The sequence below is a fragment of the Thamnophis elegans genome, chromosome 3, assembly GCF_009769535.1.
Source record: "Thamnophis elegans isolate rThaEle1 chromosome 3, rThaEle1.pri, whole genome shotgun sequence".
NCBI classification, from domain to species: domain Eukaryota; kingdom Metazoa; phylum Chordata; class Lepidosauria; order Squamata; family Colubridae; genus Thamnophis; species Thamnophis elegans.
The window spans coordinates 78,384,993-78,412,591 of NC_045543.1; the positions used below are offsets into that span (position 1 = coordinate 78,384,993).

General features: G+C 36.6%; 1 protein-coding gene across 1 annotated transcript in view; it reads left to right on the forward strand.

Moving 5' to 3' along the window:
• Nucleotides 1-27,257, forward strand: part of GDA (guanine deaminase) — a 57,816-nt gene extending 30,559 nt beyond the window's left edge. The window contains exons 6-14 of the mRNA XM_032212838.1: nucleotides 4,237-4,264; nucleotides 5,902-6,009; nucleotides 9,897-10,004; nucleotides 11,004-11,101; nucleotides 12,490-12,557; nucleotides 13,538-13,687; nucleotides 16,875-16,993; nucleotides 22,400-22,427; nucleotides 24,251-27,257. Coding sequence (XP_032068729.1) covers nucleotides 4,237-4,264; nucleotides 5,902-6,009; nucleotides 9,897-10,004; nucleotides 11,004-11,101; nucleotides 12,490-12,557; nucleotides 13,538-13,687; nucleotides 16,875-16,993; nucleotides 22,400-22,427; nucleotides 24,251-24,321 — 778 coding nt within the window. The 3' untranslated portion in view covers nucleotides 24,322-27,257. The remainder of the gene's footprint in view (nucleotides 1-4,236; nucleotides 4,265-5,901; nucleotides 6,010-9,896; nucleotides 10,005-11,003; nucleotides 11,102-12,489; nucleotides 12,558-13,537; nucleotides 13,688-16,874; nucleotides 16,994-22,399; nucleotides 22,428-24,250) is intronic.
• The last annotated feature ends 342 nt before the right edge of the window (nucleotides 27,258-27,599 follow it).

The following is a 27,599-nucleotide window of genomic DNA, read 5'->3' on the forward strand; positions in this document are numbered from 1 at the left end:
GTAGCAACAGCGATAGCAATAACACTTAGATTTATATATTGCTTCATAGTGGTTTCCAGCCCTATCTAAACATTTTACAGAATCAGCATATTGCCCCCAACAATCTGGGTCCTCATTTTACTGACCTTGGAAGCAGATTCTAACTGGTTCATTCAGCAGGTTCTGACCAGTTCTGGAAAACCTGTAGCAGAAATTTTGAGTAGTACAGAGAACTGGTAAATACCACCTTTGACTGGCTCTGCCCCCATCTATTCTCTGCCTCTGGAGTCCTAGCTGATTGGGAAGAAATGCAGATCTTGCAGTATCCTTCCCTTGCCACACCCACCAAGCCATGCCCACCAAGCCACACCCACAGAACGAGTAGTCAAAAAAAATTGAATCCCACCACTGCTTGGAAAGGTGGTAGGATTGAACTGCTGGCAGTGGAATGCAGAGTTAGCCTGCTATAATACTACATTCTAATCACTGCGCCACCATGGCTCTTATCTAACACATTTATGGGCATATAACTTTTCTAACATTTTAAAGGTCATTGAACTAAACTCAAAGCTCATGTGTGAATAACATAAAGGTATAAGCAGAATAATGCTACACTTTTATGAAAGTTCAAGTATTAAAGGTATTATTTATTTATTTATTTATTATTTATGGCTGCCCTTCTTAAGCAATTTTGGGTTACTTACAATGTATTCCAGACAGCACAGGCTGATTATGTATATATGAGCATAGTCATATATTTCTGCTCATGTGAAGAAAGATCCTTCTCCTCTTCAACTTCTATGTAGATTGATTGATTGATTGATTGGTTGGTTGATTGGTTGGTTGATTCATTGGATATAGTCACCCATCTTGCCTTAGTAATTCCATACAGCTAACAATATATAAAAGCGCAATCCAAATAAATAATAAAACAGCATTAAAAACTATGAAGGCAAACAAGATAAATCTCTACAATGACTTTAACCATAATCATATGGGCTCCCACTATCTACCTCATTCTCAAGCATGGAACATATCTATGTTTTCAAAGCTTTTAGAAAGATTAGTACTGCATTGGCATTCCAATGGAAAATGATTTGTTCTGTTTGCTTTGCTGGGAACTTGAAAACTAATAAGTTATAGTAGAATATATGTATCTTGAGACAAACTCAGATACTGATTCTAATTTTGAAGAAGAGGTTTCAGTAGAAACTGTGGAATTTCAGCCTCAGGACACACAAGAATCATATAAAAGTAATCAAATATAGGTATCACATGAACAGCTGGAATAATCAGAGAAGAATGACATAAGGCCTCCCGGACTTGCATTCTGCAAGTAAAGGAGAGGAGGAGAGTAAAGAGGAGAGAAGAGTAAAGCAGTAAAGGGTAAAACAGAGAGGTTGCCAAAAAGGGACAAATCTTTTGAATAATGGCAGCTGACTGCACATGATTTAAGACCCAGCCCTGACCCTTATTTCTTTGCTGGAAGCAATTGTCTGATTTCTGGCTCTTGTATGACAATTTAGGTGGATTCTTGCCATGAAATTCTGATCTCTGGAATGACTGACAACCATCACCCAACTTTTGGAATCTTGGAATGATTTTGGAGTGTTCTTCACTCTTCATTTGTCAGACACTGTTTTGACTTGTATGCGTTGACTGTTATTACTCTTTTACCTTGAGTAAACTGTGAACTACCATAGCAACTTTGTGTGAGTCAGTATTTGAAATTAGAAACAGAATAGTTTGTTTCCAGCCTCATTAACTCTCAGCTGATTAGGGAGTAAAACTTTAACTAACATCCACGCTGAGAAAAATGATCAGCATAGAGAAATGTGCCATTGGGAATACCCAGCTGACTCAGCAGCTTGCTTTACTCACAGCCCAAATTCAAACATTACAAGTCTAGTCAGCATAAGCAGTGACTGCAGCAACAACCACTCCCCACTTGCAGAAAATGTCCTGTTGCAGGGGTGTCAAACTCAATTTCATTGAGGGCTGCATCAAGGTTGTGTTTGACCTCGGGGGGGGGAGGGGGAGGTGCGTAGTCAGGGTAGGTGTGGCTGGGATGGGTATGGCCAGCTCTATGTCATTTGTCAGGGGCATCTGTGATGGCTGGGGCTGGAGGGAGGGAATTCATTGTCTCCAGAGGAGGAATTTCTCAATGTCTCTTGCCTTGTGATCAAATGCCACTTTTGCTAATAGTTTGTTTTGCTAGCCCTCTACCAGTGAAAACGGAGCTCGGGAGGGGTGCGCATGGCTCCCAGGCTCTGTTTTCAGCTGTGACAGGCTCCTGTAGTCCTCTGAGCTCTGTTTTCGCTGGCAGAGGAACCACAGGCCAATCCTTTGCTGTTTTCAGGGTGGCCCCATGGGCCAGATCTAAGCACCCCCATGGGCCTTGAGTTTGACACTCCTGTCATATTGCCTGTCCAGAAAAGTCTGATGGAATGCTGTATGAATTTCTTACCTTTTGAGCACAATGCAATCTATATATGAACATGTATGGGGTGAAATTTTTGACAGAAAGACATTGAGGTGGGTTTATAATCAGCCTTTTATCTAGAATTGTTACTACCGATAAATGGACCACATCATTGTTAACACAACAGAGCCCCCTACTTGATGACTGCTGAATTTAGTTGATAGATATAAACCCATTTACTCTGACCTTATGACAGCACATTGCCCAAATTTGAGAACTGAAACAAGGGTGCTACTCAGTGGCTGAATACGTAAGAGCTTTCCAGCTAATTTCCCAAGATCTGGCCTGGATGAAGCAGCACTTATTAATCAGTTTCAGGAAGGGTTGGCAGATAAAATTCTGGATGAGCTAACAAGACATACAGGAATTAGTTCAACTGTGCCTTATAATAATTAACAACAGCAAAAACTTGAACTTGAGTTAACAAACATCTCTGGCCACCAAGCTAGCAAACATCTTTGTCAAGCATCTCTGTCCACAACAGAGTTGGGTTGCTGCTGGTTTGGCCTGGTTCAGCCGAACCAGTAGTGGAATTCAGGCCTGGGTTGCAGAACTGGCAGCGACCCAAGCCTGATGAGCCCCCAAACAGCTTCCCTCGCCATCGCTCGGCCGTCGCCATTTTGGATTTTAGTGACTGCACGTGCACAATTCACTGTAATGTGCACAGAACAATTTACATTGAACAGTGCATGCATGTATGGGTGTTGCGAACCAGTAGTAAAACTGGCAGCAACCCACCCCTGGTCCACACCTAGCCTTGAGAAAACATCTCCAGAAGAGCCCATGTAGATCAGGGGTTCTCACCCACATCTGACTGATAAAGAAAAGGTATAAAGGTGCAGAGATGCTCTATGTTTAGACTGTGGGGGCCAGGACTACCTAGCTCCCACATGCCCTGCCCAGAGACCAGTTCACACATTTTTCTTGGTAGGTTATAATGAAATATTTTTATGCATTTGGGAACACTGCACAGAAGCATGCCTTTAGTAGCCACATTTTACATAGCCTACGTTATAAAATGCTATCTAACCAGAAGTGTTTCTAGATGTGTCTAATTAGTTTAGAAAGAACAAAGTCCTGAATTACCTCAAGAATCATATTAGCCATCACAATGCAATGATTGTGGAACCCACCTATATCTGATCTACTTTAAGATTTTAAGAACAATGCTTGTTTCTCTGTATTGCTCAAAAGCAGATTAATGTTACTAAAAAGCCTGTGGCGGAGAGAGGGGTAGCATCAATTAAATAATGTAGGAGAGATGTGAAATTAGAATTCACATTTTCAGGGTATTGTCAATGAAACATGTTTATGCCATACAAAATGCCGCTTATCAAAATAGAACACTTCAGTTTTCCGATACAGAGCCAAAAGTTCTTACTTTCTAAAAAATATGCCCATAACTATAACATACAATTATGCTTTCACTTGATTTTGTATGTTATCTATTTAGTTGTCACAGAAAACATAGTAATAACCAGTTGTCTACTGTTAATTATCAACAGCTTGTGCACATTTAAGATCAAACTCCTTAGCTAGTGCACATTTGCACAGTCTCATTAACTGCCACAGAAAATGTTGATTTCCTGCAGTCTTTCCAAATATGGCATCCTTTGGATGTATTGGGAATTAAAGTAACAGGGAATTCTGGAAGCTGTAATCAAGATCCTTGTGAAGCATATCAAATTGAAATAATAATTGATTTCATGGTTGATCACCAAACTCGCACATTCATTTATAAGTCTTTTTCTAATTCCCTTTTTTGATCTTTTCAGATTTGTTCAAGGAATACTGGGAAAAAAGGTAAGTAAGCTGAGTTTTCTTCCACAGAGCAGTATATATATATATGATTTCTTTATATCTTATGTTTAGGTTTTTTAATGCAACAAAATGATCTTCCAATATGAAACCATGTACGAACCTTTTCTTGGCACTGAGTACTGAAAAGGGACCGTGTGTGTTTGCTCATCGGGGCCGCAACCCAGAAGAGAAGCTGACCAGGGGGCAAGCACATGCCAGAAAATGAACTTCTGGTTTCCGATGCGTGCATGCGCGCCAGCCAGATAGTCTTCCAGTTACCGGCGTGCATGCATATGCAACAATCAGCTGGCAAGTGTGCATACTCCTGCCAGAAAACGGAAGACCAGCTCTTCCACTTTCTGGCACTGCCGCATGCACGAAGGCCAGATGATCATCACCCAAAATCTAGAAGAGGAATGTGTAATGCCGCATGCGTCAGGCGACATGGCTCTGTGCGCCACTTCAGGCATGTGTGCCATAGGTTCACTATCACAGGCCTAGATGTTTTATATTGAACTCCTGTTTCTATGTTGCTACAAATCAGGGATTATACGCACTCATCAGATAGGACAACAGGATGTCTCATATTTTGCCTAGAATGTTATCAGACTACAGAAGGTATTGCTTTAGTTTTTAAAGTTCTGCCAAAAATTAAAATCAAACTGAAAGTTCTAATCTATTAGAAACAGAATGTTATTAAACATCAGCTCTAATTAATTATGTATGAACACTATACAACTATAGTTTTATTCTGGTCTTTACATTTTATTCTTGTTCCCATCCAATTTCTTTTTGTACGTGTGACTCCATACAGCTCCCAGGAACATAGCTTTCTTCTCATTTTCAGATTGACTTCTAAAATGTTGGGGGTGTAGATCAAACGATGGGCCACAGGTGATGAGAGGAGATAGAAAACTACCTTTTTAAAAAAAGTAGCCAGAATGACATTCAAAGAATTGAGTCAGTTACAATCATATTTTGGGGGGGAATGAATTCTGAACTTAAGAAAATTAATTTCAGTGAATGTAGTGAATTAATTTCACTGTCTCTTTTAGAAATTATTTTTGTAAAGTAGGTCATATCAGTGGCTTATTTACAGGCTTGTTACGTGGATATTTTGCTTTGATAAAGATATGGAGAAGTATTCATTATTGATACTTTCCCCAAATAGCAATTCTGCCTTATTTATTTAAATTGTTTTCTAGATAACTCCCCGCAGTATATGTTTTAGATTGCATTTAGTTATCATTATAAATATAAGAAAATAATAAGTTTTATATACATATTAATCTTGTGCTAGTTATGAATCAATAGACTTTCTAGAATCAAATAGATTATTAGTATGTGTGTGTGTGTGTGTGTGTGTGTATATATATATATACCGTATATATATATATATTATAATATGATTATTAGTTTAAGCCTGAATTTGCATACACTTAGGACTTTATTTTTATTAGCTAATAATCACTATTTTGCTATGTTACATTATGTTTTCATAATAGTAGGGTTGAAAATGAGCTTAAAGCCCTTTTAATTATGGTTTAATAGATGATACATATACAGCCATAGATATAGCTTAAATGCTGTTGTGCTCACATATTTATTGTCTATTTGTTCTATTACTTGAATATCCTTAGTATCCAAGAATACTTCCTATAGTAACACCCCGTTTTGGGCCATCTTGTACAGAGGAATTACTTAGTAGCCTTGGTAACCTGGCAGAGACTCATGATATTCATATACAGGTAAACCTTTTGTTATTGTATTTACTAAGATGTTATTCACACAATAATGTTCAGAGTACTGGTCCTCTCTCTCTCTCTCAAATTAAATTGTGACTCTCTTCTTTCTATAATCTGCCCTATATAATCTTCAAAACCATCAATCATAACTTCATTTTTTTACAGAAAAAGTCCACAAGGGCTTTCCAGTCACCAGTAAATGTACATATGGTCTTTTCTCTATTTAAACAAATCAGTGAGTTCCATCATTTTCACCAACCATGCTTCTGTTGTAGGCATTGCTGAATCTTTCCATTTTTGTGTAAACAATAATCTTGTTACAGTTGTCATATATTAAAAACAACGTTCCATGACTTTTTTCACAATTGTTTAGCCATTGATCCCAAAAGTTCTGGTTTCAATTGAATTTATCCTCTGAATATCTATGTGTGTTTGAACTCCAAATTTTCTAGCTTTTTTTGCACGTCCAGCAAACATTAAAAATGACTCTTCTTGTAGTTCATATTTCCAACATAAATTTGAAGTATTTTATACATTCTAGATAGCTTTTCTGGTATCTTATACCAACAGTACATCATTTTATAAAAAATTGTCTTTAAGATTATAACATAGTGTAAATTTCAGCCCTTTCAATGAAATATTTTCCCATTGTTCCAACAATAAATTATAATAAATTTTATATACCTTATCATACATTTCTCTACTTATCCTTGTTTTGTCCCAAATTTCAATAAAATTTTAGGAATCAGTTCCTCATTTGTATGCAAATCTCTTTCAAATCAATCTTAAAATGTTCAATGTTGTAAGCTTCCCAGAGTTGAGGCGGGCAGCAAATAAATTTTATAAATAAATAAATATTATAATAATTATTATTATTCTTTAAATCCTTTGAATTTCTGTAAATAAGGAAACCATTGTCACATTTACCCCTCTGCCATCCATTCTGCTGATTTTATTCTGTTATCTCAGGTTACGTTAGCCATTTGTGTTTGCCATTTATTTCTTGTCTATTACAAGTAGTCCTTAACTTACAACTGTAATGAAGTCTGCCCATATGATTGCCTTACTTAATGACCTATATTCATGCTCTCCTTGTTGCGGTCATTAAGTGACTGCATGGAGTATTAACTGAAGGACAGGGTGACTTTGGGTTCTGAGAGGCCTAGTGCAGGCCTACGTCTACATGCCCTGGGCCTGCACTAGGCCTCTCCCACCTCAAGGCACCCCTACCTTCAGTTTCCTTGCAGTCCCAGGAGGCCATTGGCTTCTCACCCCACTGGGTCCCACTCACTCGTCCCTCTCACTCACTTACACTTTTTAGTTCTCCTTCTGGAAGCTCCAGGGATCACATTGGGGAAGGAAAGCAGACTGCTCTGCCCCTCAGCCTCCCTACAGTCCACCTGTCTCTGTCTCGGAAGCAGGTTGCCTTTTGGGGAGAATCGCACAGAAAGATCTTGCTTCATTTGTCTTGTATTTTTACTATACATATTACTGCCTACATTAAAGTCAGTGGCATGAATCTATTTAGATGCAGTATTTGAAGACCATTATGTCTGTAAGCTGGCCCTGAGATCAGAAAACTATTCTAGGTAATTTGAGAAGACTATTTTGATGCTAGATACCATTATGTTGCTCCTTTCCCTTGTTTTTCCATTAGCCTATCTTTTAGGTAGAATATGACTCTTTCAAAAGCACTCTGATGAGTCAGTCAGCCTCTGACATTCCCTTTGAGAAAAATAAATCACACCCAGGAGCTTAGGACTAGTGAATTGCTATTATGTTGACATTTAGCTTCTGGAAAATGGGAGTTCATTACTATTAGATTGTGATTCATATTGCTTTTAAATTTGTACTGTTATACTTCCTTGGATTGGGTGAGCTGGAAATGGAGTTATTTATTTTTATTTCCTGTCTTTATTACATTTTTATAAATAAGTCAATGCAGCAATAAGTCCTTCCTCCTCCTGTTCTCCCCACAACAACAACCCCTGTGAGGGGAGTTGGGCAGAGAGTGAGATTGTCCAAAGGTCACACAGCTGATTTGCTTGCCTAAGGTGGGACTACAACTCCCAGTCTCCTGGCTTTTACCTTGGTACATAACCACTAAGCCAAAGTGGTTCTTTAATTATTATTTATTAGTTCTTTTCTTTCATGCCACAAAACATGAGAGAACTTCAAAGACACAATTCAATGTTCACTTTGGTTCTTTGAGAAAAAGATAATTTTCTAGTCTATGAAATAACAGCTCATTATGAATATGAAGAAAATGGCTCGTGGGGATTCTTTGCTCTCCAACGATTGGGCACACCACAGCATAGCAAATCTATACAGAATTCCAACAAGCAGCTCTTGCTCTTTATTGTCACTCCACCCCTCTGTATTGTCACATCTTGAAAGGTGATGTTGCCACGTGAATGTTTTTAATGCTCAGACCTTAATAATCAATCTTTTAATACTCAGTCCAAGCAAAAGTCTCAAAGTCTTTAAAGTAACACACAATCTTTTTGTGTTTTCCCAGACATTCTCATTCTAGTAGGGATGAGTTGCTATTTCAGTGTGGTTGTTCCTAATCTAGTTGCTTCTGAGCTACAGGTAAAGGCCCAGACAGGGCTCCTATCAGGATATGCTGCCCACCATAGCTTGTGGTGCTGGCAGTTGAATGAAAGTCCTCTTGCCTGCTTGCAATAGCTGTCAATTTGCAGACATCATCTCCACTGAACCTTATCTAGACCATTTGCTTTCACTTTTCCTGGTACACCCCCCCCCCCTTTTCACCAGTCTGACTTAGCATTTGCTTTTTGTAACCTCAAATAGTTGATGGAGTGAGGTTGACTCTGGGCCTCTGGGCAAATCTGTGCATTCTAGCCTAAAACAAGCAACCAAAAAGCCAGATACGATACTGGAAAAGCACAATTAAGTTTTATTAATGAAATATTTTTACTTGATATGAATCCTTGCATTTTTAAATAGCTATCATTTCACTCAACACAAGGCAAGAATTTGCCATACTGAAAATATGCAAAATACCTAAGTAAGACATATACGAAATGAACAGATGAAGACGGCTATTAATAAGATGGCAACTGAACTATATAGGTTGTTGTTATGATCCTGCACTACTCTTATATCCCTTAAATCACAAGTCACTGCATTTCAATATCCATTTGTTTCAGTCTTTAATTACAATGTTTTATTTTTTCTCTGCAAAGTATGATTCATGAATTTCAACTGTTGCTTTCCTAAATCATCAGGTACTATAAAATAAAATGATTTCCTGCTGACCTAGTTCACCTTTGTTTTCCGGGATTAAGTTAGATCGTAAATATTGGTGCCAATTGAAAATTACATGGAAGAAATATTTTAAAATTTGAATAAACACAGCACTATTCTGCTATGCATTGAAGTAGCCTAACATTATTCAGGCTTCTTCTATGATATCTATATTATCTATATCTTTAAAATATTGTTCTCAGCGAATGAAGGAAGATTCCATCAGCTGCTTTTTTCATATTAAAAACCTAAAATTCAGTATTCCAACTTTTCAAAATGTGGTCTAGATTAAGCAGTTTTGCTTCATATCATGCTACCATAGTTCTTTATCTCATTAATTTTTGTAAGGGTTTCAAAATCTGTGAAAGCAAAATGTTTCTTTTCTGTTTTTAATTTTTTTGCATTGTTTAAGTCTAAAAAACTTCTCAAATAATCATTTAATTTACCATAAAACTACCAATAGTACATGACATGGTAAGAAGTTTTATAAATATTGTTTTCATTAAAAATGTAGCTTTGCATTGAATAGCTTCAATAGCTTGCATGTATGAAGGCATTCATATTATTCTTTAATGATGTGAAATACTGATCACTGTCTCTGTGTTTCTCCCACCTTACAGAGCCACATAAGTGAGTCTAAAGGGGAACTCAGACTTATAAAAAGCACATTTCCACATTATCAACATTATACAGAGCTATATGATAAAAATAAGCTGCTTACAAATAAGGTTTGTTATTTTTATCAATCATGAAGATATTTTGATTAATGCAAGCTAACAAAATGGGCATTATTCAGTTTTATGTGTTTTGACCTTTCTTTCATCATTTTTATAAAGATCTTAAAACTTGTGGATAAATTATTTCTGTTGGAAAAGCAAACTTTTTTTTTAAAGAAATCAATTTCAAGAAGCTATGTACCATTCAGCTCTGGAGTGCGTAGGTTCAGTTGATTACTAGGTAGCAGCATAGGGATACACAAAGTTCTATCCCTTTGGCAGTTGGCTGAACATAAAATATATTGTTCTGTATTTTGCCTGTATTTTGCATTTATGCTTACCTGGCAAGACTGATAACTTAGTAGCTAACAAGATTTTAACATTATATATGTTATCATTTACAAAAATGCATTTGAAATATATACTAAACTACTTTTAGAATATTTTTTAAAAAAAATAATGGATACCCTTTCCTTTTTTAAAAAAACCTTCCTATATTTTTCCTTGTAATCTAGCCTTGTTCTATTACGTTAAGCTCACAACTTTAAAATTCTAACTGCTCCCAGTTTTCACATGCTATTATAAGAATTGCATGAAAATTCCACATTCCACAAGAATAGCACATTCCTGTTTATCTACTCAGAAAGAACTCCCACTATGCTCATTGCGTATTGCTACCATAGAAGTAAGCAGTGGCTGTTAAGGGTTATACCATGGGCCTATTAAGATGAATGTTTATTTACTTTATCTGCAAATGTGAACATCTGAAGGAACATTATTAAATATAAGCATCTAACTAGTAACCCAAAAGGGGTGCCACTCTAATTGCCCTTCAGTAAGGAATTGAAAGATTGAAAATTTTACTAAAAATGTTGAGCAACATGTGATTCATTACAGGTTATTGCTGTAGTAATTTTCACAATAGATTCTAAAATTGTTATTTTAAAATCTGAATTGTCAAAATAAAATAATTCAAATAAGTAAAGGTAACATTACTGCATTTACTTTTAGACTATAATGGCTCATGGCTGCTATCTTTCTGATGAAGAGCTGGACATATTTAAACGTAGAGGAGCTGCCATTGTACATTGTCCTAATTCAAACATATCGTGAGTAATATGGTGTCATAAAGTAATAACACTTTCAAGAAACGAGTTTCTGTTCAATCTTTCCCAATCTGGTGCTCTTGGGTTACATATTGAATTATTCTCAGACTCCTAAATAATGAAGATAAAAATGGAGAGCACAGATTTGTGGTAGCTTGCTTTAAAAAATGTCAGTCATGAGTTAAATCACAGGTGTCCAACCTTTTGGTGATGAAGAATTGCCTTGGGCCACACACACACATACATACATACATACATACATACATACATACATACATATATATATATATATATATATATATATATATATATATGTGGCCCAAGGCAATATGTATATATATATACATACATACATACATACATACATACATACATAATTAATGTATATAAATGACATAATAATGTTAAAAGTTTACAAACTTGTGGGACCGGATAACTAGATGTCCAGGGCCACAGATTGGATGCATCTGAATTCAATATTGAAAGCATTTGATTGTTAAGCTTTTCAGATATGAATCTTAGGTGTCTGAAAGTGAGACAGGGAACCTAAAATGTACTTATCAATTCCATAAAATAAGTTCTCGTTGTTTCTAATGGTTGATCCATTCAGCCTTCTTTCACATATTTATATAGCAGAAAAATCCAATTTATATGCTTGGATTTTATTGATTTTATGCCTAAGCTTAAATACCAGGATTGTAGACATTTCAGAAATGATTCAAAAGACCTTTTTAAAAATTTCATAGGACCCCAGCATTTGTGTCCTGTTCATTAAAGCAACCATACCTTTTTTTTTTTTAGATTTATATGGGAGTCTGAATGGCATTAATTTAAGGGATCCGGTAATTAAAATTAATGTGATTCTTAAAGCAGCCACATCTTTTTTCCAGGTCACAAAAAAGCATGGGAATATTTAAATGAATAGTATTGAAATACTATGTTCTCATTAGTTTTGCAATCTGAATTGTTTTGATTCAGCTGCATTAAATATAACATAGCTTAGTTAATGTGGAACATGCTCATAACAATAACACTTGTGAAGTTATACTTAAATCAGTGTTTTTCAATCACTGTGCCGCGGCACACTAGTGTGCCGTGACATAGTGTAAGGTGTGCCGTGGGAAAATTACTTTATATATAGTCAATATAGGCACAGAGTTAAATTTTTTAAACATTTTCTAATGGTGGTGTGCCTCGTGATTTTTTTCATGAAAAAAGTGTGCCTTTGCACAAAAAGGTTGAAAAACACTGACTTAAATCAATGGCAAGGCTTGTTTTACATCTTGTTCTAGCACTTTGTGAAGAGTTTTTAATACATCAACACATCTGCTACATCCTTTTTGTTTTATTTAGGAAAATTATATCCTTTCATTCTTCTGTTTTCAATCTAGATTAAAGAGTGGCCTTTTAAACACAAGGAAGATTCTGAACTACAATGTAAAACTTGGATTAGGCACAGGTTAGTGATTTATTATGTATTTATTTTAAGGTACTGTTTTAAAAGATTAAAAAAGAGATGGGTCACATACATAAGCACACAAAGCATATGAAATACAGATAATTGTTGTTTATTCACTCAGTGGCCATTTGAAGTTACACTAATCAAACCTATGTAAAAAGATTCAATAGGAATGTGAAATATTCCATGAACAAAATGGAATTATATAAATAAAATGGAACTTTTTCAGACAGCTGCTTAGGAAAGTGCATAACTATCTTATAAAATATCTTTACAGTAAACATTTTATATATTTATATAACCTCCCAAAGTCACTTGATTGTGAGATGGCAGCTATATAAATATGATGAATAAATAAAACATAATAAACAAACAGTTGAAACCATCTATAGGCCCCTCCAGCCACTGCCTGGTTATCAAATGTTTATAAACATCATCCCCATCATGCCATATCATCTCAGATGTTGATCCTGGATCTGTTTATCATTTGCTTATTTACCATCCATTGAAGAGCAGCTGAGATACAGAATCTTGGCTTTATCCTTGAGATTACAGTTATCCTGAACTGGAATGGCCTGTGGCAAGAATGCTCAACATCTGTCACCTTATTGGCACCACCAGGCCTGCCCCTTATAAATGGGTGGAGGCTGGGCTTCTTTGGGGGAGGAGATTCAGGAGGTGAAATGAGTGGCTTAAGCAAACTTTTTGTCTCACAATTTAAGCTTTGGGACCCTCAGATATATGGTGGCAAGCTGATCTTTGGCAATACTTTTTGCACCTCTGATCTAGAGCATGGATATCCTCCTGTTCATAGTGAATTCCTGGAAGATACATTTAAGTTGCCAGCATGATAAAAAGCCTGGATGAGATCATACCTATGTTGTAATCATAAGCATCTGCCTGCATATTTAATGAAACTCCTGTTTCCATCTAATGCATAAGCCTTCCAGATTGATTGTAATGTTCTGCTCTGTTGTTAGATGTTGCTGGTGGCTATTCTGCTTCCATGCTTGATGCTATCAGAAATGCGATTGTGATATCTAAAGTCCTTCATCATATTAGTGAAGCAGATGACAAAGTCTTAACTCTGAAGGAGGCATTCCGACTAGCAACTCTTGCAGGAAGTCAAGGTAATTCTCTTCTTTTTAATTGTCTATCCCCAAAACACAGAAATCACATCTGATATTCTAGCCTGGCTTGGAAGAAACTTTTCATTTGGATGTTAGCATATCTTACATCCTAATCACTTCATTATACTAACCAAATGCACCCTGTATGTGTAATTATAGTTTTCTCACTCACGGTTTGTAAAAAAAAAAAAAAAAAAGTTCATGCATCATATAAGACAAAATTAAAAATACTAAATCTCTATAGCTTACTGTGACATTGTTAACAAAACTACTAAAATATGTGTGTGCCCATGTGGTGTGGTAGATACAGTGCCGAATGAGGACCAAGATGCTCTACTTAGCACTACTTTTTACTCTGAAGATTCAATGGTTGATCTTGGATCATTTACTATTTCTTCTTCTCACGTAACTCACATGACAATTTTGTGTGGAAGATTGGAGATGATCTAGCACTGATCCAATATGCTATGAAATAAGGGAGAATATATAGCTATATAAGTGAACAAATAGGATTCTCATTTGTTGAGCTCTATAAATAAGTTTAACAAGTTTAAAATATTTGAATGATGTTTTCACAGACTACAAGCATTTAATTTTTGATTTGATTTTTGATTTTATTGACATTTGTAGGCCGCCCTTTTCCCTGAGGGGACTCAGGGCGGCTCACATAAAATCAGGGAAGGGGAAATGCAGACAATAACAAAGACACATATAATAAAAACAGTAACCAACATGCATTCATCATTCGGGAGGGGCAACTATCTTCATCCCCAGGCCTGACGGGCTAGCCAGTTCTTCAAGGCTGTGCGGAAGGCCTGGACGGTGGTGAGGGTACGAATCTCCACGGGGAGTTCGTTCCAAAGGGTCGGGGCGACTACTGAGAAGGCCCTCCTCCTTGTAGTTGCCAGCCGACACTGGCTGGCCGATGGAATACGGAGGAGGCCCAATCTGTGTGATCTTATTGGTCGCAGGGAGGTGATTGGCAGAAGGCGGTCTCTCAAGTATCCAGATCCACTACCATGTAGGGCTTTATGGGTGATTAACAGCACCTTGAAGCGCATCCGGAAATTGACAGGTAGCCAGCGCAGCTCGCGGAGGATAGGTGTAATGTGGGTGAACCGAGGTGCACCCACAATCGCTCGCGCGGCTGCGTTCTGTACCAGCTGAAGACGCCGGATGCTCTTCAAGGGCAGCCCCATGTAGAGCACATTGCAGTATTCCAGCCTAGAGGTCACGAGGGCCCGAGTGACTGTTGTGAGTGCCTCCCGATTCAGGTAGGGTCGCAAATGGCGCACCAGGCGAACCTGGGCGAATGCCCCCCTAGCCACAGCCGTCAAATGGTGGTCGAACGATAGCTGTGGATCTAGGAGGACTCCCAAGTTGCGGACCCTCTCTGAGGGGTATAGAATTTGACCCCCCAGCCTGAGAGATGGAATATTGGTGGAATCCTTGGGAGGGAAACACAACAGCCACTCGGTCTTTTCTGGGTTGAGCACAAGCTTGTTAGCCCTCATCCAGTCCATAACCGCCTCCAGGCCCCGGTTCATCACGTCTGCCGCTTCATTGAGTTGGCACGGGGCGGACAGATACAGTTGAGTATCGTCCGCATATTGATGGTATCTGATCCCGTGCCTGCGGATGATCTCTCCCAGCGGTTTCATGTAGATGTTGAATAGTAGGGGGGATAAGACCGAGCCCTGAGGCACCCCATATGTTAGGGGCCTAGGGGACGATCTCTGCCCCCCCACTAACACCGACTGCGACCTGTCTGAGAGGTAGGAAGAGAACCACCGCAGCACGGTGCCTCCCACTCCCACCTCTCGCAGTCGTCGCAGAAGGATACCATGGTCGATGGTATCGAAAGCCGCTGAGAGGTCAAGGAGAACCAGGATGGAGGGAAATCCTCCATCTCTGGCTCTCCAGAGATCATCAGTCAATGCGACCAAAGCGGTTTCTGTGCTGTAACCGGGTCTGAAGCCTGACTGGAAGGGGTCGAGATAGTTTGCTTCCTCCAAGGACCGCTGGAGCTGAAAGGCCACCACCTTCTCAACAACCTTCCCAAGAAAGGGAAGATTGGAGACTGGACGATAGTTATTAAGGACAGCTGGATCCAAAGATGGCTTCTTTAGGAGGGGTCTCACCACCGCCGCTTTCAGTGCGGCGGGGAAGTTCCCCTCCCGAAGAGAGGCGGTCACGACCGCCTGGATCCAGCCTCGTGTCACCTCACTGCTGCTGGTAACCAGCCATGAGGGACACGGGTCCAGTACGCAGGTGGAGGCACTCACAGCCCTCATGGCCTTGTCCACATCCCCGGGGGTAACATCCTGAAACTCAACCCAGAGATGTTCCATCTGATCCTCTTGTGCCTCGGCTGGAACTGCAGGGGTGGAGTCCAAGTCCGACCGAAACCGAGCAATTTTGTCCGCTAAGAATTGGGCATAATCCTCAGCTCTGCCCTGCAAGGGTTCCCCCGCCTCCCTTTTATTTAATAGGGAGCGGGTTATCTTAAACAGGGCGGCTGGGCGGGACTCAGCGGACGCAACCAAGGTGGCTATGTGGGATCTTTTCGCTGCCCTAAGCGCTCTGGTGTATTCCTTGGTGCAGGTGGTTACCATTGCTCGGTTCGATTTAACACGTTATTTTTCATGCTTCTATGGCTGGGATTCAAATTTGTTCCCCTGAAGCTCCTTTTCCTGGTTTGAAATAGATTATTTTATGGTCTATATATCCATAAATTTACTTTGATCTTCTTCTGCTTCTCTTATTAAACTTTGACAGGCATGCGACTATTGATATTCTACTGCCCCCTGCTGTTTAACATGGAAATTTATATTAAAGAGGATTAGGAAAAGCACCATAGAAAGACTCACTGAGAGTTTATTTCAGTACTAGTTACTAAAATTTAGTATTTCAAAAACAGTATTCTTCAGAAATGATGCTGGATCAATTACATGCTGAATGTTCATTCTTCTTTTGGTCATCATCTTTTATTTTAAAGAATTTGAGTCATTTTTGCCTCTTCTATTATTTAGACTAGAATTATAGTCATAACAAAATTGCAACAAAGAACACAAATGTAACCTCTGTAAATGTATTACTGGGTCCTTTCTATTGATTTCAAAAATCATTACTTGTAGTGTACTTAATATCATGGTGCATAAATAAAGAGATTTTTTTTTATTTGCAGCTTTAGGATTAGATCATATAATTGGAAATTTTGAAGTTGGCAAGGAATTTGACGCACTGCTTATCAACGCCAAAGCTTCAGATAGTCCTTTTGATCTATTTGCTTCTGACCATATTGAGGTAATCAAATACTGCATAACTTAAGTACATTGTATATGTATGGAGGAATCCACACATGATGGAATGACTAGCAGGCACTGGGAATAGGCAGGAAGGAAACAAATGCAAGAGAGACACCTCAGCCATGCAGCTGGGGAGGAGCATGAGAAAGAGACTCAGAGTAACTCTGTCTTAAAGTATAAGTTGATCTGAGCAGTGTTTCTCAATCTTGGCAACTTTATGATGGGTGGACTTCAACTCCCAGAATTCTCCAGCCAGGATTTGAAGTCCACCCATATTAAAGTTTCCAAGGTTGAGAAACACTGATCTAGAGAATTCCTTCAACAGTTTTTGTAATATTTTTTTTTTAGTTTAAAACAAACACAACATCCTTTTTTACATGCTGTAGAAAGAAAGTGTATCAGTTGGTTACAAAAAGACTTTCATGCATCTCTTCCATAGTCAACAAACATAATTCATATTAACTCAAGTATTTTAACTCAAATATTTATACATGTTACCATCATTATATCTCCATTTTCATTTTACTATAATTGTTTAAACATCCTTCATCATAAAATATATCAAGATTTAATACATAACCACATATTGGCTTTCATTTACTATTTCTAAAATCCTCCACTAACACTAAATCCTTATGTCCTATTCTAGCTAAACATCCATAATATTTAATAACAAAATTTTCTAATCCTCCTTTCCAAATCACTGTTTAGAATTTATGTCCAGTTTCCTTATGTTATACCCATATCTATATATACATTGTTATTCTTGTCCCTCCTTTATTTAACTATATCCTGTATCATAACATTTTCCCCCTAATAATCAAAACTTTAACTGTATCTAACTTGGTTCTTTTTTTTAATTAACCTTTATATATTTCTAATCTTCCTTACATGGGTACCATTCAATATTCATATCCAATTATACTCATCATAACACTACACACTGTATATATTAGTAACATTATCAATTATTTAGTTAAACTATATCTATTGTCAATAAATTTCACTAAGTTTAACTAGTTTTAAATTATATTCTTCCATCTATCAACCTGTATCTTTCCAATAGCAAAACAGTCTCATATCTTCTGCCATTTGTGGTGCCAGTCCTCTAATCATCTCCTTGATGAACTTTGTATGGACTCCTCTTAGCAACTCCTTGCTTGTAAGATCTCTCATGTAATCTTGATGCCCTTCTTCTGTTTCCTTAGTCAGTTTATCTTTGATTGTCAGTAGTGTTATCAATGCTATTGCTAATAAAATTTCTCTCTTTAAATCCATAGATTCTTTGGTTTTTTTCTTCTTCTGTATCTTGCCCTCTGGGATAGACCCCCCCATTTAATTCCTCTTTCAGTATTCCACTCTTTCCATTTTCAGAGACAAACCAAATATCAACAAATTTAATCTCTTTATATTCATTTTCCAATTTGATTTTTTGGGTTTTAACCACCACGTTTTCCATTTGATAGACATCCTCAACTTCTTCATCATATTTTGCTGTTAGATGCTTTAAGTCTTCCAGCTTCTTCTCTATCCTCTCATATGTATTTGATAATTTCTGTATTTCTGAAAATATCTTTTGCAAGCTTAAGGTTTGTTTCTGCTGTTGAAATTGTGCCATTATCTCCAGCTAACAAACACAGCTGCTCTAGCTTGAAAGGTTAATAAAATTAAGCATAGATTCACAAAAATGTGTTGTTTTCACTTTTGTCTGGTTAAAGATATACTTCAAAGGGACATCTGTATGCTTCCCTTCTTATCACTCTCTATAACCAAGCAGTGAGACCTTGTAGTGCCAAGCCAAAACAATCAGTGAAGAAAAAAAAAGTTTTCTATTTCCAATACACAAACCTTCCAGCCTCTGAGTAGCAAGGTTATTGTTGCAAATTTCCTTATTTTTTGTATCTTTTTTGTATTTCAAATTAGAAAAAAGACTCCAATTTTTAAATGGGTTGGTTAGGAGAACACCCACAGTAATGAAAGAGGAAAATTTTAGTCCATAGGTTACAGAGAATAATAAAAGAAAAAAATAGAAGAAGAAAACTTAATCCATTTGTTTTAAAAGGCTTGCATAAATTCCATCCATGAAGATAGCATTTAAAAAGTAAGATAACCACTGTCCAAAACTATTTCAAATTTAATTCCGTCGCTTGATTCTTCTGTTCTCCAATTTAAATTACTTTTAAGTTTTTTATAGGCAGTCTCTTTTTAAAACAGTAAAAGTTCCTCATCAGCTGGAAACACTTTCTCTTTCCATATCCTTCTGTTTTGGAGCTGCCCTGACTTCGTCAGCCTTGGCTGGATTTTTTGTTGCTGGATTGAAGAACTTCTCTTGCATCGATCAGGGACTTTGTGATGTCTCTGAGGTCAGCAAGACGTATTCTTCCTATTCACCGTCTCTTTGGGACAGTTTAGGTCTGATTTGACCACCCAGTGGCAAAAGTATCAGCTGCAGTCTCGGAGCATCGAGACTGCACATCCGTATTGTCACGACGTTGGCTCCTCCCCTAACCCTTCAACAGTTTTTTAAGGTTATGTACTGTACCCTACTGGCAGTATAGACCATCGCAGAAACCCTAATAATTCTTGTCCCTGAGTTTGCCTGCCTCACAAGTATCACTCAAGCCCAGTGAGTTTTCTGTTTGTTTCATATAAACGTAAGAGTCTTGCTTGATCAGACAGCAATTGGATTGGATTTATTACATTTATATGCTGCCCTTTTCCCCGAAGGGGACTCAGGGTGGCTCACAATTCAGTCAGGGAAGGGGGTACAGACAGGGGATAAAAAGACGAACATAACAATACACAATTAAAACACACAACAACCATACCATTCAAGGAGGGGGGCAAAAGCTCTTTAGCCCCAGGCCTGTCGGAACAGCCAGGTTTTAAGGGCTTTGCGGAAGGCCTGGAGGGTGGTGAGGGTTCGAATCTCCACGGGGAGCTCGTTCCAGAGGGTCGGAGCAGCCACAGAGAAGGCTCTCCTCCGGGTAGTCGCCAGTCAGCATTGGCCGGCGGATGGAATTCGGAGGAGGCCTAATCTGTGGGATCTGATCGGTCTATTGGAGGTAATTGGCAATCCATCTAGTTCAGCATCCTCTGTCACACAGCAATCAAACAGATGTGATAGGAAGCTCACAAACATGAAGAAGAGGATGATATTCCTTTTGCATCATTACTTCCTGGAAGCTGATATCTATGGCATGCATAGAGTAGTTTAGGAAGTAGTTAATCAAGAGTAGCACTTAACTTACAGCAGAATTTTGCATAAATGTATCTAATCTCCTTTTAAAATTGCCTAAATTAAGGGCAATCATTGCATTCGCTCATAACAAATTCCATAATTTATTTTTGGAAAGGTAAAAAAAGTGGCTCCTTTTATTGGCCCTCCCCCCATTTACTTTGAATGAATAGTTCCAAGTTCTAACATTGTGAAAGAAAAAGAAATCTGGGTCTATATTTTTCATACCATCCAGGATTTTATTATCTCTATCTTACCTCTTTTTTCTGCTTTTTGCTCTAAGTTAGAGCCCTAGAAAAGCTGCAAATTTTCCTTACAAGTCAATCATTTTGGATCCTGTTTTTGCATCTTTTCCAGATCTACAATATATTTGGGAGACATGTAGTAGATTTTATGTCAGAGCTCTTATATTCTTTTGATACAAAACTTTTGGTATTATAATTTTTCATTACTTTCCTAATGAATGCTGGCATGAAATTTGTTTTCTTTTTCTTTTTAATAGTAGCAACCTACTCGATTGACTTTCTCACTTTCCTGTTAATTTTGACTCTTTGGTAACTTTTTTTATCAATTATAGTAGCTCAAATTATATTAATATGTTTGTTTTAGAAGACACGTAGGCCATTTTCCACTTGATTTGATTCCACAGCATTTGCTTCTTAAAAGCCAATTCATTCATTTGAAAAAGCACTGTTGAAATTATTGCAATTTCTTATTGAGATTAGTACTCTTAAACCTAGACTCATAGATAAAATGTGTTGCATCTCTAGTCCTGGTAATTTCATGCCATTTATTAACAAGTTAAAAAGTGCCAATCCGGATGTTAATCCTTGGGGATCCCATTTTATATGTCACTAATGTGGTCTCTAATTATGTGTTGATTCCAATTCTTTCTTTTTTTTCCCGACAGATTTTTTTATTATTTTTCCCTTCTACAACACCTTACAGTCATTACATCAACATTGTTATGTCATCCTACCTGTACATGTATATAATATTTCACTTCTATATTTACACACTTTATACACAGTTCTATATATATTTATATATATTGTTTTTGGCTTAATTAATTTTGTTCCTGTTTTGCAGCCATTTGTACCAATTGTTCCAAATTTCATAATATTCCGACTCTTCTTTATCTTTTAATTTCAGTGTTAATTTGTCCATCTCTGCACAATCCAAAGTTTTTTTTATCACTAATTCGTCTGAGGGGGTATTATTTTGTTTCCAGCATTGGGCAAATGCTATTCTAGCTGTAGTTAACAAATGTGTTAATATGTACTTAATTTTCTTTGTATATTTCCCTTTGATTATTCCAAGTAGAAACATTTCAGGTTTGTATTTTATCTGTTCTCCTGTAATTTCTTGCACCCATTTCCAAATTTTTGCCCAATATTTCCAATTTGTTCTTTCTTATTCTTATCTCATGATCTCACAACTGGAATTATTTGCTGCAATTTTTAAGGGTTTCTGAAATTCCAAGTATACAGTAGTTGTAAGATCACTCCTATCTCTTAAACATTTAGATGGGTTGATGCTGAATTTATATTAAAATACTTGTAATCTTTTATTACACAAGACATAAATGCATTTTTTAAAAAAAACTTGATTTATGAGAAAAAAATAATTCTAATAGACATGTTGAAGTGGGACTGAGGAAACCTAAATTTGACTCCATTTGACCAAACAGCTCACTTGCTTGTCCTTTTTCTTAACCAGCAGTGTATTGGGTAGTATTTTTTGTGAAGTTAATTCTAACCCTAACAGTTAATTGATTAAATAAACAATCTCAGAAGAGTCCTAGAAAAACTGCAACAATTAAAGTGAACCAATATCAGTTCACTTCATGGAACAGATCTTTTGATGTGGGGCCCTCACCCTGAAAATTCCAAGATTCCATTAAAAGAAAGGAATAGGACACCCTAAACAAAATATAAAGTGAAAGAAATGAAAATATTTATTGAAAAACAATTTGCATCAGAAGAAACTTTATTCTAGTGCTTCAATATTTTACAATGCTGAAATTCTTGGATTCATACTGTATTTCAGTTTTTCTTTTTGTGATGGCATGTTTGTTAAAATTTACAAATTATTAATGTTTTATTATCTACTTTTACAATAAAAAAGAACTACATTTGAATATTTCCTTTTCTCTTCCCATCCTAGGATATAATTGAAAAATTCCTGTATGCTGGTAGGTATGCAAGTTATAATTTATACAGATAGTTTCATATGATTGCAATGTGGGTTTTTTCTTCCATGGTTATTAACATATTTCCCTTTACTCTTAAAAAAATTCTTAAAATATCATTGTGTGTGTATATTTAGTACTTATTAACTTTATTGAATATAATGAAATGAATATCATTATGAACATTAACTATAATGAAATGTTATCATTAAAACTGAGCATTAATTCTTCCATTATGGAAAAATATGTTTTTTAAATCACTTGTAAAAAATGTGATTTCTGTGTACAAAATGCTGGGACAAGATGAATTTACAGATTCAAGACAATTTATTTTGTCTTATATTTTCTTCGTATTCTTGGCATATTGTGTTTGAAAGGATACATATTGCCATTGATCCCTTAAAGTTGAAAAGAATATTATAGATGATTCTCATTGATGTCTTCTTGTACAAATAACTTTTTTCGTATATATTGGCTTTGAACTGAATCCAGTATGTCTTCTAAACCTTTTAATGTATTCAGAGCAGACACCAATCTAGTGTCTTTTAGCCTTGTTGCAGTGAACATGGGGATTCTTGCAATTCTTGTAATGGTTAACCCAAGTTTAACAGAATCAAAATCATTATAAAATAATAATAACCACATCTCAGTAATGGTTTTTTCTTACCTTTGCTATGGGTTTGGAACTGGAAGCGCACATGTGCATGCTCATTTTACTTGCGCACGATGCTTCTGAGCATGCACAGAGCATCCGTGATGATGTCTGGGTGAGTGGGTGGAGCCTCCCTTTGCTGCCGCTACTGGTTTACTTGAACCAGGGTGAACCAGCAGAATACTACTTCTGCCACATCTATTGAGCCACGGTAGAGCAGTGGTTAGAGTGCAGTACTGCAGGCCACTTCTGCTGCCTTCCAGCTGCCTACAATTTGGCAGTTCAAATCTCACCAGGCTCAAGGTTGACTCAGCCTTCCATTCTTCTGAAGTGGGTAAAATGAGGACCCAAATTGTTGGGGCAATATGATGACTCTGTAAAACCATTTAGAGAGGGCTATAAAGCAGTATATAAGTCTAAGTGCTATTGCTGTAATATTTCCCAAAAGAATTTGGATGTAATTTATTCCAAAGTATAGCACTATGGCGATATTTCCTGCCATTATGCGGACCCTGCCATTATGTTTATGATTTTCTGGTTTATCCATGCAGCAGCATAGTTAGGAGATAATAAGATTGCTTGAATGAGTTCAGAATTCTGTATGTGAACTGACTCCAGATATGAACTGTGCATGGTGGCATCAAACTATGTCTTTAACTGTGAAATCTTATTTCTGATATGAGGACTCATGGGGAATTGGAGGTGTGGGAGGAAAAACAATTGAACAGACTTCTGGGTAAAAACAGAGGGTCAGGGAATGCTTAATTCTGGGTATCCTTCAATACTTCAAATCCCACTCCACGGCCTTCATTAAAAATCACTGGGACAGAATTGTATCTGAAAAATCTGCTACAAACATATACTCTGGAACTTAATCATGACTGGATAATTTTTAACTTTATTGTAACTTATTTACATTATTTAGAAGCTGTCCAACTCTGGGTGGCTTACATTTTAAAAAGCAGGAACAATGAAAACAAATAAATAAAAAACAGATCATAGATATCCAGTAAAGAAAATATAATCAAACTCAGATTTTTGGAAGAATGTGAACTATGCATGTTTATAAATAACCTTAACAATTATATGTTTATCATTTAGGAAAATTTAGAAAAGTTTGTAGTAATGGATGTATACTTTAAGGAAATAATCGCATTCATCTTTATATTTTCAGGTGATGACAGAAATATTGAGGGGGTGTATGTTGCTGGCAAACTGGTGGTTCCATTTTCAAGCTCTGTGTAAATTGGATTCCCATTCTGAAAAATGCTCAACTAGTTATCGTTTGATTTGGAAGAACTGGGCAGAAATGCAGTGCCTTGTTGTTATGCTGCTTTTATTTAGTATGTTTCTGATATGCACAAGAAAGGTGATCAACTTGGCAGTGACAAAACAAATATATATATATATGCCAAAAATCTATCTCGTTTGAACAGGACAGAATATAACTCTAAAATCCCAAATCCTAAAAATGTATCTGATGAGAATTTAGAGATCTTATTTGTGAATATATTACAATTACTCTCATTGACTTAGAAACAAAACACACTTGTTTTAGGTGGTGTCCATTTTCTACAACTTTTCTCCTTTAATAGACATCATGTGATCTTGGCAGGGTTTCCCAATCAGGAATTGAAAAATCTGTTTCCTTTTCTCTCTTCAGGGGAGTGACATGTCTCCTGAACCTTTTACCTTTCCATTTGTCCATCTAGAGTGCAGATTGTTTAACTGCAAATATGGCATGATGAATGAGGATATAAAAAGAAGAGAGTCAGATCCCATGTTCACAGTTTATGTCACCCAGGATGGCTTTGTTCACACATAACGCAAAGCTGTAATGTGGTTATTTTAAATTTGGATTAATATGATGGATTCATTATGGATGCATTTCAAGTGAGAAAAAGGCCCTTTTTAGTATGAGGATAAGGCTGTAGCCTTGATATTTTATTGATAGGGGTCAATTGGGTGCAATCTAATTAGAAGTGTTTGTTCAAATTGTAAATTCATTCTTACCCTACAGTTCAAAGCAATCTTGACAATCAAATCAATATGGAAAAGGGGGCTTTTGTTTTAGAATATGATCTCTGAGTTTAATATTTGTATAACTGCTCTATTTTACTCTGAAAAAGTCTATAAAGCACATAGGATAAATATTCAGTAAATAGAACAATTAAACTATTGTTTTTTTTTTACCTTGCAACCCAGAGATGGCAGGTATAAGTATGATAGATTTGCACAAAACACTTTTGGAGGAATGTGTGCTTTTTAGGATCATTATTGGTTTTTCTAGTTTGGGGGAGGATAATTTTAGAATTCTATTATGCAGCAGTTGCCTCTGAGAGATTCTCAGTGGGAAATAAACTTTTGTTGATAATTGTATAAATAAAATAAGACACTTTTTAAAGGGATTTGTCTCTAAACATTTTGGAAAGCCTGTTGAAAACTGTCAACCATCTCTCAGTACACGCGATGCCTTCTTCATCCGCCTCTTTGTTCCCCCTCAGCATGAAGTTGAGCTGAAAAGGTTGGGGCAGCTGAAAAAAGAGCCTTGGAACTTTACGTGGGAGAAAAGAGAAGCCTAAATGTCTGTTTTGTGAAAAAGAAGCATTTTGAATGACAAATTGAAATTATTTGAATTTCCATCTTACTGTACCATTTATTAACCTTCTGTTTGAAGATATTAATGAGAACGAATATATTTTGTGCTTTGTGGAGTTAGTTGAATGATTTTGGTGTGGCTGTTGGATTTCAGCAGTATAAAATGTTGACTTAGCTTTACTATGCATGCTTTACAATATTTGCAAAACAGAAGTCTAGGGGAACTCAGGAAAGGAACAGCACTTTATTCACTTATCTATTTTATTTTACTTTTTCAAATATAGTAAGTCTGTGAAAGGAGGAAAAAAATGGTCCAACCTCTGCATTTATGCCAAAAACAAACTTTTATTCCTGCTGATAAAAAAAGTCAAATATGCATTAGAAGTCAAGGAAGGAGAAATATAATATTTCACAGAACTATATTTGTTGGATTAAGAAGTTAACTTGATTTAGTTTTATAGTTTGAGTATCAGCATTTTAGTGAACTCAGCTAGCCATGAAATATGATGGTTAAACCATGGCTTAACATGATCTGTCCACCTATTACAGGTCTCATTCATAAGATATGCTAAAATTGTCTTTATCTTATTTAAATACATACTATAGAGTATATAATATATACTGTATTAATAATAGTATACTATTTGATTATATTAAACTAAAATATATTTATACATATGTGTTGACAAAGTCATATAAAATTGAAATGAAGGAATAAAGAAAAGTGGAAAAAGCTTGGGAAATTAAACAAGAAACAAAGTATTTAAGACAGAACTAAACTTTAAAGTCCTCTTTAGAAATATAGAAATTCATTTTTTCCAGCAAACCAAATAAATGATAGATTAGCATCACCTACAAGACCAATTGCCTAGTTGGGTGGACTTTGCTCTTGGTGTGAAAACAATTATGATGTGTTGGGAGTAGGAGTGAAGGAGTAAACATTCTCATTTATACCCTTTGGAAAAACCAATTACCTGGATACTATGTTCTGCTGTTGATATTGCCTATCATGTACTGATTTCCATCACATCGTAAAACCATTTAAGCACATTTTTCATCTCTTGTTTTGTCTGGTCCTCAAATCAATATAACTAAAAGTATGATCCTTTAAACGGTATCTGTTTATAAAAGTATAGCATATTCATATCACTAATAAATTTGGAAAGTTGCTTGGATATATTGCTAATTAGAGCGGGAACGTGTGGGAGAGAAGTTGGCCTCAACAGCATTGGGGTAGGCAGTCAAAAAAGGGCAACATGATGGTTATGGAGTCTGAATTGCCCCACCCCTTTCCCTACACCTCCTGCACATGGCTTTCTCTTTTTCACCCGCATTCCAATCTTGGTATGAAAAGTGCTTGGCATGAAGAGTGCTATAATTTTATTGTACAGCTTTTGGTTGATAGGAAAAAATGATGTGAATTAATCTTACCAGATTTTTATTTTTCTGACTGTATACTTTCAAATGCAACTCCTCCCCCCAAAATAATTTGTTGCTGTGTATTCCAACTGCTTGATTATTGTTAGCTATAAATGAGCCCCTCTGTGCTTGGTTAACAGAATAAAGAAGGTATGTTTACTATGTTTACATTGGTTCATTTCTTAATGTTTTGAAGGAAGTGGAAAAAGCATAATCCACTGATTGACTCCAGAGGAACGCATGCATTGAAGAGAGGATACTGAAGATAAAAAAATTCCCAAATAAGGTTCTCAAATAAAGCAAACCCCTCAAATTGAGGGAAAAACATATCTTTGCATAAGGTTCAACTCCCTTGTTGTCTAGCCACCAAGGTTGTGCACATCCTTTAACACAGCTGCTGTGTTAAAAGCTGCGAAACATGCTTTGGAATTAATGTTCAGAGTTTGGAAACTAAATTATATAAGCTTTAACTATTAATTCTAAACTATTAATACCTAACTCCTCCT